This window comes from Cryptomeria japonica, chromosome 4 (assembly GCF_030272615.1).
Source record: "Cryptomeria japonica chromosome 4, Sugi_1.0, whole genome shotgun sequence".
NCBI classification, from domain to species: Eukaryota; Viridiplantae; Streptophyta; class Pinopsida; order Cupressales; family Cupressaceae; genus Cryptomeria; species Cryptomeria japonica.
This window is the reverse complement of record NC_081408.1, coordinates 678,925,751-678,938,753: the sequence shown is the minus strand read 5'-3', so window position 1 is coordinate 678,938,753 and position 13,003 is coordinate 678,925,751. Positions and strand designations below refer to the sequence as shown.

Below are 13,003 nucleotides of genomic sequence, written 5' to 3'. Positions count from 1 at the left end.
CGGCTCGTTAATTGGTGTCTGATAAGACAATAAATTTGTCGTAGACGCGTTCGAGAAAATAAGTCAATTTTGTGGGACAATCTCCGACTCGCAAATCTTGACTTTTCTGTCCCTCACGCCACGAATAACCATTAGTCTTCTGTTTTTTTAACTTGTTGCGGACCGAGAGATATAAAATGTAGGAGTTGAGAATTAACACGTAGCACGTGTTGGAACTTTCTACTGCCCTTGCCTTCACTTGGTTGTGTATAAATACTCTAACCCTTGCACCATTTCAATTCACCACCAAAAATGGCGATGGCTCTTCATCATTCCCTTTTACTTATCGTCTTGTTGGCATTTGTGTCAGTGTGTTCGTCGGAGAGGCCATTGCCTCCCTTCCACCACAATGGAAAGCCTTTACCAGGAGCTCACCCTCCTACGCTTCCCCCGCCACTTCACAAACCACAACCACACCATCCTTCTCCCTTTGTTCCAAAGCCTCCACCCCTTCACAAGCCCCCATTTGAAGGGAAACCTCCCATGAAAGGTGCTCCTCCACTTCCAAAGCCGCAACCACACCCCGCTTCTCCATTTATTCCAAAGCCTCCCCCACTTCACAAGCCTCCATTTGAAAAGAAACCTCCCATAAAAGATGGTCACTTGTCTTCTCCCCCTAATGCTCATCAATCTCCTCCCCTTCCCAAAGTTAAACCACCCCTTATTCCCAAGCCTCCACCAGTGCATGGCAAAGTGCCTCCTCATACCATCAATGAGCACCCCACTTCTTTCTCCCATGGAAAACCTCATCCTCCTCTTACTCCTCCATTTCACAAGCCAGGTTCCCCCATCTTCAATCCCCATGGCCAACCCCATCCTCCCTTGAAGAAATCTCCCCCCAAGCCAGTAGTAAAGCCCCCACCAAAGCATGGACACTACAATTCTCCTGTCATGCATAAGTCTCCTCCACCTCACCCTACTTATTAGATATTTTGTAAGTTCATAATTCTGTTTTTACTGACTTTACATTTCCATAGCTTGGATATGTTTGTAATCGTACAAAATTTAGCTAGGCTGCTTGACTGATTAAGTTTCCTTTTCGTTCTTGTTACAGGTAGCCAATCGTGGAAAATATATAGACCGTATGTAAAGGAGAGGTGGTTTAGATTCTACTCATCCATAGTAGTATTGTCTACTACATGTTGCTTTCGCCGATGATGGGAGACATGAATTCCTTAGAAATGTTGTTATCGATCGGTGAATACTAGAAGCTGCGGCTTTTCTGTGTATTATCGTATTGTCATATTATAGATGGTTTCATATTACAATAATGAATCGTTTTAGATGAATATTGCGTCCTAACGCTGATGAGTACTTCCCGCTGTTAAAAAATTGTTCAATACCTCTTAAATATTATATTTGTTGTTTACATTTGAATTTTGATAAGGTTTGAGTGTTAAATAATGTGATTCTCAATTACGGGAACGAGGAAAGTCGATTTAAACAACTTACTAATTTTTTAGTTAATTGAAATCGTTGCATCTGGGGAGGCCTGGAATTAAAAAAGGCCGCACCTGTCAAATCGATTTAAATAATGAACTAAGTTCACTTTCGTAAATTCTATATCAACTTTTCATCTACAAGAAAAAAATTGATAGCCGTTAACTGTATTGTGCCACCGTGACATGATCGCATTTGTAACAAAAACTGCACAACAATATGATTCTTGAAATGTTTTCGGAAGTAAGAAAAATTTATTGTTCAAATGTTTTGTACTAATGTCTGGCGTATCTACAAACAAATATGAGACACATCTTGATAGTTTATTGTCAACCATCCGAAAAACTATCACACATTTTATTTTTTCTTGTCTCTGAAGTTCTTTTTGTAGTTATTTCTTTTTCTTCTCTCTGAAGTTCTATTTGTCCCTTAAGTTGTCTTTTTATGCCAAATACAATGTTAACGTGCTCTTTGGCTTGAAGTGTTAGCTCCCGGCCTTCAGTAGAATGATGGAGCGAGGAGAATTTATCTAGTATAGCATGTTTAGTTACCTATTTGTGACCACTAAATGCATTGGGCTACACTCATAAAAAATAGTTTGTAGATAAGGGAGTTTTGTCGTGGTTCTTGAAGGAAAAATTATAGTTGGAAATATATCATTCTTTCTTTTGAAGAATCTTGATGAAATTTCTATATGAGATTATGTTGTCAATGAAATTAATGTGCCAATAAATAAAATACAATTTTTTAAGACGAGCAAAAAAATGTTTAACTATTAATAATATCAGATTTCCACAATTCATAATTTAGTTGTCGTATTTTTTTAGATTAAAATGTGTTTGAGTATTTTATCAACATTTTGGATCATACTTCATGATCTATCATGAAGATACAAAAGAGCTAAAGGAGACAAAAAATGATCACTTACAACTACGATCAACTTATAAAAGGGAGGGAGGATGGGAGGTGGCATGTAGATCAATGCAAAGGGGGAGAATTAGAAAAATAAGTAAAAGGTGACAATACTTTTAATATTCAGTTTTATTTCATGTTCTAATATTTTTTTGCTATATTATAATATATTTAGTTTCCAAATATAATACATAGACTATATATTTTTATTGCATATTATAATATGCTATATGCATAATATATTCCAAACTACAATTAGTATAATATAGTATATTTATATTATAATTTAATTTATTCTTATTATTATATATCAATAATTATAATATTTTAACCTTGGAGAAATAGAGGGGCTTGTTTCCTGTAGAGTCTACATCCCTTGTTCAAACCATAAAGTCGAAGCCAGGGTTTCAAATGAGTGCAAGTGGGAATGGCAGCGGGCGAGGGTTGGGGGGTAAGGTTTCAATGGCAAAGGACGATGCTGAGGATGCAGATGGTGGAGATGGGAAGAGCATGTCTCGCTCCTCGTCGATGCTACTTGTTTGTGCCTTGTGTTGGAGTGAGCTTGGGAGTGGCCATTTTTTAGGAGTAAGGGTCCAAGTCGATGTTCTCATGGTTGTGGTTGCAGACTTGGCAAGAGATGGTTTTGGCAGAGGGTGGTTGTGGATGCCCTCCTCATGTGCCGTGAGGGATGGTTCTCTTGCGGTTGGAGAGAGTGATTGTGCGGATTGTTGTGTGGAAACTGGTCAGGGTGTTTGCATTTGGTTTGGTAAGGCTGTTATACACTCCTATTTTGGGTTGTGGTTGTTTTCGCTCATCGCTCTTTGTTGATCCCTGTCTGGGCCTCTAGCTTTTTTGGGTGTACAGTTCGACATAGATTTTAGAGGGCTTTGACTCCCCTCCTTGTTGACTATAGACAACCTTGGCATTGCCTGCTACCCTGGGTAGTCTCTTTGTTTTTATTCTCAAGGGTTAACCACATCTTTGTCTATTGAGGTGACTTTATCTCCTATAGAGGTGGAGATGGGTTTGGCTTGTTTATCCTTGATTATATGTAGGGAGTTGTATCGAGTGGTTGTTTTCCTTTGGAGATGGAGTTTTCCCGCATGTTACTTTGGGAGCTATTATGGATTATGTGGTTTTCGCTTGTCCTTTTCTCTCTTGTGTATGGCTGGAGGCTTTTTTACTCTACTCCTATTATGGTTTTGGGAGCCATGCTAAAACCTAGTGCTTTTGGTTTGGGGATCCTATTAAAACTCCATGTGGTGGGTATTATTGGTTATGGGATCCTTGTGAAATCCCCAGTTCTTTTGTTTTAGAGGAAGGTTAAGGGAGCCTTTTTAAAACCCTTGTTTTTTCTATTGATAAGGTCTGGTTTTTCATGTCTTTATCTTTTTCCTCCTAGGTCTCTTTATGGTGAGGTTTTTTCTGCCCCTCTTTGTCTTGGTCCCATGGTTGTGTTCCATTTTCTACATCTTGGGGTTACTCTAGTTATTCCTATTGAGGTGGTCCTATCTTCTATAGAGGGGGAGATGGATGTGGTTGGAGGTGACCTATCTCCTATTAAGTTGGAGTCAGATGCTATTAGATATGCCTAGAAGTGTTGTTGGTGGGCTGATGAAACTTAATTGTTTAGCTGCAAGGGAGTTTTTGATGGCATTGTTGCTATCTTCTTTCTTCTTTTTCCTTTGGAGGCGGAGACATGAAAAATTTGTTGCCCATAGTGGGTACACTCTCAAGGATATGGTTGTGGGAGCTAGGATAAAATCCATGGTTATGGTTGAGGGAGCCTTCTTCCCCATGTTCATGATTGTCTAATTTCTTTTAGGGTGGCTTAGGCCCTCTTCTGGTGCCACCAGTTCTATATTGCTTTTTCTATTGTGTTTGATTGTGGTTGGGCTACTATTTGTCTACGTTTTATCTTTCTGCAACGTTTCTTTGTGGGTTCCATATCTATGAAAAATCTGAGGGTTTTAGGTCCATTCAAAACTTGTTGTATGGGGTTTCGGGTCCCCTCAAAACTTGTTTTCCCTTAATCAAAACAATTATAATATTTTAATACATACCATGGTACATTTTAATATGGTAATAACAATTTTCTCATGTTTATTCACTCATTAGTTTATGCTATTTTAATTTTTTTTTCTCATTTTATTTTTATTATCACCACTGTTTCAAATTGTTTATTTTCATGTACCTTCTTAGCTTTTTCTACCTTTAGTATTTTCTTCTTTTCTTTACTTTTGTTTCTTCTTGTTGTCCCTCTCTTCTTTTATTTATCAAAATTTTCCTCTATTTGCCACTTTTCTCTTCATTTTTCTAATTCACCCCCTTTGCTTTGAGTGTATGCCACCTCCCATCCTCCCTCCCCATTTTAAGTTGATCCTAATTTGTAGTTAATATTTTTTGTCTCTCTTAGCTCTCTTATATTCTAATGATGGATCATAGAGTGTGATCTAAAACATTGATTTCAAAACTTATACACATTTAAATCTGGTAACATACAACAACTACAACAACTAATATTTAACCATGGTTAGAATCCATTTCATAGCATGAGTTTAATTTTGTTTAGTGTAAGTCTAATTTTATTTATTTTTTAATTGACAAGCTTACCTAACAATTTTGTTAGCTAATTATTTTGAAAAGTTGTTTACAATGATAGTGAAACATGGATTGCTATATCAGATATATTTATATAAAATGAGAAAACAATAAACATATATTCAAAAATTAAAATTACTAAATATTTTTTAGTAAATAAAATAACTATTAAATAAATGAAAATAATATTTTAAATTAAAAATATAAATAAAATAAAATGATTCTACATACACATTTAATTTATTTAGATATACCACCATTTTCAAATAAATTGCTTAGAAAATTAAAAAAATTCAAACTTAAAATGTTTGAAGGAAAACTTATAGACTGAGAAAAAGATATATGCCAAATGAAGAAAAAAAAAATTGAACTTAAAACCTCTGTTCAAAACATCACCATTTGTCTTCTCTCTTTTCAATTTTTATTTTTATTTTATTTTGATAAAATGGAGCAGGTTCAAGGAAACTTTTATGGCGAGGAGTGTATTTTTTATGTAACTAAAAGTTTAATGGATGGTCAAATGTGTCTCCATGTGAAATATTTGCTGACTACGCTGATCAAGTTTCTATTGTTATAGCCCCTTTGCATTCTCATCGCTAAACGCTTTGTAAACCCGCCCACTGTTTTTTTTCCTTCCACTTAAGAAGAAATAGATGGCTACTTAGATAACATGCACGGATTAGATGAACAATACCAGAAATAGAAACGAAAACGAAAGTTTAGAATTTTAAATATCCTCCTGTCCAACATAAATTTAAATTCCCCTCTCACCGAATATAATATTAGGAGTACCTGACCAGATGGTTCCATGATTTTGGTTTTTCCTTTTATCAATAATTAGAAAGCTTTTGGTGCTTGAGTAGTTTTGTAACTACGTAGGTGTGGGTGGAGTTTGGTAACTTTCATAAATAACTATATATATTTTTCATTCAGAAGTAATTCTGTAATTGTAAAGGTGTAATTGGGATCAAATATTCACAGAGAATAAAGAGGGCTTTAGAGTCTGGTTGTTCGATTAGACCAACAATAATAGAAGTAAAATCTTAAATTCTAAATCTAGGTTTCTCACCTATCCTGCCCCCTCCATCAAATCTCATGCATCATCCCTATTTCATCACCGTTGATGGGGCAGTTTCCCCTCACTCGTGTCTTGCCCTTGTGGCAAAGTCATGTGCCATTGTTGGCTATCCTTCCCTAGTCCATCTGCCTCCCCCTAGTTGTTCCTCCCACCCTAGCACCTCCCCTAGCCTGCTCCCAATTAATGTGTGGGAGAGAAAGTTGGTAGTAAACTTATCTAGCATGGATCTTGATCCTTATGCCTTCAACTTCTTGAAAAGAGGTCTTGGCTTTGTCGTTTCTCTCCGATCTATCCCACATTTAGACTTTTTCATAGAAATGGAGAATATGGTCTGCTATCTTCCTTCTCATTTCCCAAAAGAAGTTAGACAAGACTATGCAGTATCCCTCAGGTGTGCCAAGCCTCCTAGATGTAACATCCCCACAGACAAAATTATGGCTTTCAACAAATTATTGAGCAATAAGGATCTTATCATTTCAATAGCCAATAAGGAGAATGCCACAAGAATCATGAACAAGCAAGACTTTGTCATTAAAATGTGACCTCCTCTTAGACACTAGCAACTATGAAATCCTTTCTCATAATCCTTGCTCCAAAATTTTAAAGCAGGTCAAGGCCATTGTGCCAGGCTCCTCCTTCAATGATGCTATCAAAAAGTGTCGCATTCCCTCTAAAGAAGTGACCCCTCACATTTATGGGGTTCCTTAAATTCACAAAAATGGTATTCCTTTGCAGCCCATTGTCAATACCATTGGATCACCCATCTATGATTTGGCCTCTTTCCTTTCCAAGCTCATCTCGCCACTCGTGGGAAAATCTGGCTCCCTCAAACAATATTCCTCCCACTTTGTCCATTTTATTAAAGAGGCTCATTTAGATAGTCATGACATCTTAGTGAGTTTTAATGTTGTCTCCCTCTTCACCAAGGTTCCCATTCTCAACTCCATCAAGATAGTTAGGCATAAGGAAATGCCAAGATTTCTACCTTGGTGGAGTTATGCTTGAGATCCACTTTCTTTTCATTCCAAGGCGTGATCTATGAGCAAGTTGATGGGGTGGCTATGTGTTCCCCCCTTTCTCCATCATAGACAACCTCTTGATGGATAATTTTCAGGAAATTGCTCTCTTCTCCTATCCTCTTAAGTCAAGGTGATCGAAATGTTATGTTGATGACACCAACGTGTGTTGCCCCATGGCTTGGAAAAGCTAGAGGATTTTTGTCCTACCTCAATAACATATCCCCTTTCATCTCCTTCACCATGAAAGTAGAATCTAACAACCAACTTCCTTTCTTGGATGTGTTTCTCATCAAAAAATCGGATGACTCTCTAAGTTGTCACGTGTTTCGGAAAACCACCCACACTGACCTTTACCTTCACTCCTTATAGCATCACCACCACTGCCAAAAACCTAGGGTTCTCAAAACCCTAGCCTTGAGGGCTTATCGTATATGTGATGGAGATAACTTAGACCAAGATTTGGACTATCTGCGTTACATCTTTTCCAACAAGAATGTCTCTAGATCCCTTAACCAAGACAAATCTCATTTCTTCTCGCATTCTACCCACTCTCCTCCTTCAGACCTTCCGTTCATCTCCATGCCTTATATCGAAGGCATCTCCCATCAAATTTCCAAAATCCTCTCCAAAAAGGGCTTTCATTGTGCCTTCAAAAATTTCTCGTTGGTCAGGAACTGGACCCCCCCTCTCAAAGACTCTAGGGACATTATCTTGGAGTCAAGAGTCTACAAAGTGACGTGTGCATGTGGTGCACCTTATATAGGTGAGACAAGATGTTCCTTTAGCACTATAATTAAGGAACTGTTGGCTTGATGATAATTGTAATGTATTCATCATATGTTGTCATTAATGAAACACTCACACACACACATGATTATATTGTCTACCATTATAACTTCAAGTTGTTTATACTACAACCAATATGCTAGAGGTTATACTAAGAGGTTTATCTCTAACCGGTACTTTGTGTCAACTGGTATGTGCATAAGAGACAACCTGTGATTATACTAAGTTGGCATCATGCTGAAGATAAATATGGAGATCAAGCAGAGATTCAAGGATAATGGTTCATATGCTTTACACCAGCCGGTATTTGATTGTTCCAACTGGTATTCGGTAATTTTGTGATGAGTTACCATAGATCGTGATGAGCTACTTGCACCAACTGCTTGGTGGTAATTTTTGTGATGAGTTATGATCACTTTTCTAGATACACTGCACCTAGGAAATTGTGTTATGATTTCTTTAGGCCGGCATGAAATCATAAGGTCTATATATTGATATCGCAATTAATTATTTGATATAAGTGAAAGTGCTATGTTGTGTGCAAAAGGAAAAAGAGTTAAGTTGCAGAGTATGCAGAAGAGCAGTGTTGAATATGTTTTGAAGGATCTGATCAAGCAAGTATTGTGCTACTCATAATAGATCAAACCAATCCTGTTGTTTTCTAACAATTATAGCAGAATCAAATCCCCTAACCAGGTAAGCTCTAACAAGCTTCAATGTATAAATCCTCTAACAGGGTGATCCGTTAGTTTGGATTCAGAAATCCTCCACCGAGGTTACTCCTAACAGGGTACTACCTTTAAGAGGGTATAATATTATAATCAAGCTTTGGGATCTCTAACAAGATTCACTCTTCGAAGAGCACTTTGTAGACCTTAATCAGTCAGTTATCTATTACTGCAGATATTTAACATGTGAGTTCCATCTCACCGTGGTTTTTATCTATTTGGGTTTTCCACATATAAACACTTGTGTTATGGTGGATGCTTTACTTTTTGTGGATGTTGTTATATCATTTTGGATTGCATGCATTGTGTTTAAAATCTTTGTTAACTTCATCTACTGATTAGTGTTTGAAGTAGTTTTACATTTAGTGTCACTAATTCACCCCCCCTCTCAGTGCTTTTCAAGTCCATGAATTGGTATCAGAGCCTAACTTCTTTGAAGCCTAATTGGTTAGAAGGGAGCCTTGAAACCACCATGGGGGACATGAGCTACTTTGAGATGGCTAGAGAGATAGAAGCTAGTAGAAATGAGCTTGAAAGCCTTAGGGTCAAACTGAAAGCTTCACAAATCAAAAGGAGAGAGCTAACTGAACAACTAATAGAGATATCTGATAATGGTTCTTCAGATGAAGCCAATATTGATTCTTTAGCAAAGGAAGTTGAAAATTTAAATGGTGAGAAACTGAATCTCAGGAGAGAGCTAGAAGGTCTCACTATCCGCATGAGTCAGGAACTAGAAGCCAAAAGAGATGTTGAAGATCATATCAAGGAAAGAGATCAAGAGATTTCTAAGATCAAGCGGGAAAGTGTCACTATGCATGAGCATTTGGTTGTTGAAAGAGAAGAAAAGGAGAACCTACAACTAGATCTTGAACTTGCATCATCTCTGAGAGAGAACCTGTCAAAGCATAATGAAGATCTCACTAAAAATCTTACTGAAGCTAATGAGAAATTGGAGAAGTTCAATAGAAGGTCTACCATGCTAGAAGAACAAATTCAATCAAAAAGGGTGAAGGGTGATATATCTAGACTTGGTTTTCACACATCTGGAAAAGGTGAATCCTCTTGTACAAAGAACAATGCTCTTAAGAATAAATATGCTCCTAAGATCAATAAGCCTATTGGTAAGAAGGTCTCTAAACCTGTTTGTTTTGTTTGCCATAAAACTGGTCACACTGCAAATGTTTGTAGAGACAAACCTAACAGAAATGCAAGTTACAATACTAATGCTAGGTATGTGTCCAAGAAATTTGAAGGTCATTGCTTCACATGTGGAATTTATGGACATAGATCTATTGAGTGTAGATATGGAGAAAACAATCCTGTACCGCACATGCATCCAAGACCAAATGGTGACCGGATGAGGAATTTTGACAATCAGGTAAACCTAAATTGGAAAAGACCCTACGGCAATTGGTTTAGTCCATTTGAGATGGAAAAGGTAACAAATGTTATTTGCACCATCTGTAATAACATTGGTCACGTGGCTATGAACTGTAGAAGAAGAGTAGGAAGAGGAAATGCAGGACGTTGGAGATCATCTGGTATGGCATGTTATCACTGTAACAAACCAAGGCACTTAACAAAATTCTGTAGATCCAGAAATAGCAAACTGGTCAATTCTTCTAAGGACCAGAAAGGAAAGAAAGAAATTAATGTTGAAGAAACCATAGAGGAAATTAATTGGATTTGGAAGAAGAAAAGTGATGACTTTCCTGGAGAAGAAACTGTTCCTTCACCCAGTGAAGAGAACCCTACACCGGTGACTTAAGCCTTTTTAATATGGCTAAGGGGATGGTGCAGGAGCACCTAGGCCTCATTTTCAACACAGGTTTGAGAGTAAGTTTGATTTTCATTAGCTTTGAGTGGGAATGGTTGATTAAGTTGTTTTTGTGTTGCTTTAAGTTGTTTGGATGAGTTTTGAACTCATTGTGTGGTTTTGATTTCCTATTTTCATCTTTTGCTCAAAATTGCCAATTTTGGAGTTGCTTGGCAAAATGTTGTAAAAGTGAGTTTTTAATGTGTTTTTTTTAAAAAAGGTCTAGGCATGTTTTGTGTTTGGTTTTTAGGTGTGAGAAGTGTTCTTAGGTGTTTTGTGGGTTTTGAGATCAACCCTACACCTTCTAGGCATCAAAAGTTGTCATTTAGGCATCAAAAATGTCAAATTTAGTGTTCTTGGACATGTACTTGTCCATATAGGAGGCTAACCAACCTGGAGTGGTATTTATTCTCCTGTTGGAACTATTGTAAGGGTTGTTCAATTGGAGTTATCAATCAGTTTGAAAGTTTGCACTCATTTTACCTTGTTTTTCCCTAGTTTCTAACTTGATGTGAACAACAGTCCGTACACCTGCTATACTTTTCCGTACTGTTCTTGCATTTTCAGTTTCTACTATGTTTTCTTAAACTTCTCCCTTTGGTGGAATTCAATTTCATTAAGTTTTGAGTTTGTAGCAAAATTGGTTGGATTTGACAGTTTCACTGCCTTGTCTAGGAATTTGGCAAGGATGCTTGACCAACTTGGCTTCTTGAAGTCCTAAAATGTTCATGGCTTCTCAAGAACCAGTTGGTCAATTTTTAAATTATTTAAATATGTGTTTTGGTTTCAAGAGTGCAGGTGCAAGGAGTTTTGTGGCCATGGAGCCCTAGGCAAGTATGCCATTTGGCTAGGGTCTTGCATAAGTTTGATGCTTTGCTCTCCCATAGCAATTGCATTCTTTTGGTGAACAGACCTGTTTGATGTCCAAGTGATATATGCAAGCAAAGAGGCTTCCTAAGCCTGGAAAAGGAGGGTTATATGTTTCAATTTTGTGAATTGTAAACCAAAACAGTGAGTCACTATTTGGTAGTAGTTTTTCCTTCCTTTATTTGCTCTCCACCATTTATTGGTGTGTGAAAACCTTGTCAATACTTTTTTTGTTTGAAAACAACAAAAAATAGAGGTGTAAGCCCTTCCCATGGGTATTGTGAATGCCAAGGTCAAACAATGATCTCTTTAGGCAAAATGATAAATGCCCAACAGGCTGTCACAGTCATCTAGGACTGATTCTTACATTGTTTTGAAGATTGTACATGTAATCTCCCTTCTAAATTTGCAGGTATGAAGGATACTAAGCATAAAGGGGTAGATTAATGTTAAGAAAGCACAAAGAAGCCCTTTGAAAAGGAGTTCTAACAGTGTGAAATGCAGGTCCAATTTGAAAAAGGCAGTCAGAGGGCTAAATGCAGTCATATTTAACTTGACAGTGAACTATTTGTTAATTGTAATTGCCTAATGCCTTTTGTGTAGGGAAAATTGGATTCCTTCTTATCTCTAATGTTGGCCATGTTCATATGCTTCAATTTGTAATTAGAATTCTTGCAAAGTTGTGTTTGTAGAAGGCAAAAAGTGAAAAGTTGTCAAATGTTGCATTTCCCTTATGTGCATTTTGTGAAAATCTCGTTCTTCACATTGTGAGGTTTAAACCTTCTTGTTTATGGCCTAGTTAGTCAACAGAAAGGTAGAATTAGGTGTCTTTGAGTCATTTGGAGGATCTCAAGTTTGAAAATTGGTTTTGCCAACAAGCCCTACCAAAACCCTCTTTTTATGCCCATTTTTGGGACACTCACGGAGAAGGCCTTAGGGACCCCTAAACTTGGTAAATCTTCAAGAAACCCCAAAAGGGTATCCAAATATGTGATGATTTCAGTCTAGAAGTCATTGCTTGAGCAAGGTGAGCACAAAACCCCAAAAGGAGGGCTAATTGCTTGTAGCCTTTTTAGGCCTCAAAATTGAGTTTTTATCAAATCGGGTACACAAATGGTGGATGTAAAACACAAAAGTCATCAATTCTAGTTGAAACAAGTTTTCCTCACATTAATTTAACACTATTTGTGTGGTATACTTCAAAAACTTAGTTTTTGCATTTGAGGAGGACTTCTACATCTCAAAATGTAGAAGATAAAAGACACCATTGGGAGCAAAACTTGGTATCAATGTGTAAACCAATAAAAGGAGACCTTGTGCAGTCAGGGAGTAGGTCAGGGATAGAGGAATGAATTCCAAGAGGGTGAATAAGGAGTTAGTTTACCAAGCCAGAGTGATCATGGGGTTGAAGCCCTTGAGCAACCAAGAAGTCTTGTCTTAGGGAGGTGGATCAAGAGGAAGTGCCAGGTTGTCTATGAACCTTTTGAACTCTGATTACAGCAACAATACCTTGAAATTAGTAAGGACCTATACTTAGTGAACATACAAGTCACTTGAGCATTCCACTTGCACTACCTCCCTATCAGGGGAGCTTAATGGTCAAATTACTTCTGGACCCCTTAAGAAAAATGAGCAGTAAAAGAATTTTGAAGCATGAAATTTTGGTAAGTTTTTGTCAATATATTATCAACCAGTTTTCTCCTTGAGCGGTCAAATT

The 13,003-nt window shown here is 37.4% G+C and overlaps 1 protein-coding gene across 1 annotated transcript; it reads left to right on the top strand.

The window, feature by feature from the left end:
* The first annotated feature begins 296 nt into the window (after positions 1 to 296).
* Positions 297 to 1,328, top strand: LOC131047747 (early nodulin-75-like). Its single transcript, XM_057981541.2, has 2 exons — positions 297 to 973; positions 1,094 to 1,328. The coding sequence occupies exon 1, from the start codon at positions 298 to 300 to the stop codon at positions 964 to 966; it is 669 nt and encodes a 222-aa protein (XP_057837524.2). The 5' UTR covers position 297; the 3' UTR covers positions 967 to 973; positions 1,094 to 1,328.
* Positions 1,329 to 13,003: the final 11,675 nt, after the last annotated feature.

Bases quoted from the DNA above. Each gene is read 5' to 3' on its own strand.
- LOC131047747 (XM_057981541.2), top strand. From the start codon at position 298: ATGGCTCTTCATCATTCCCTTTTACTTATCGTCTTGTTGGCATTTGTG.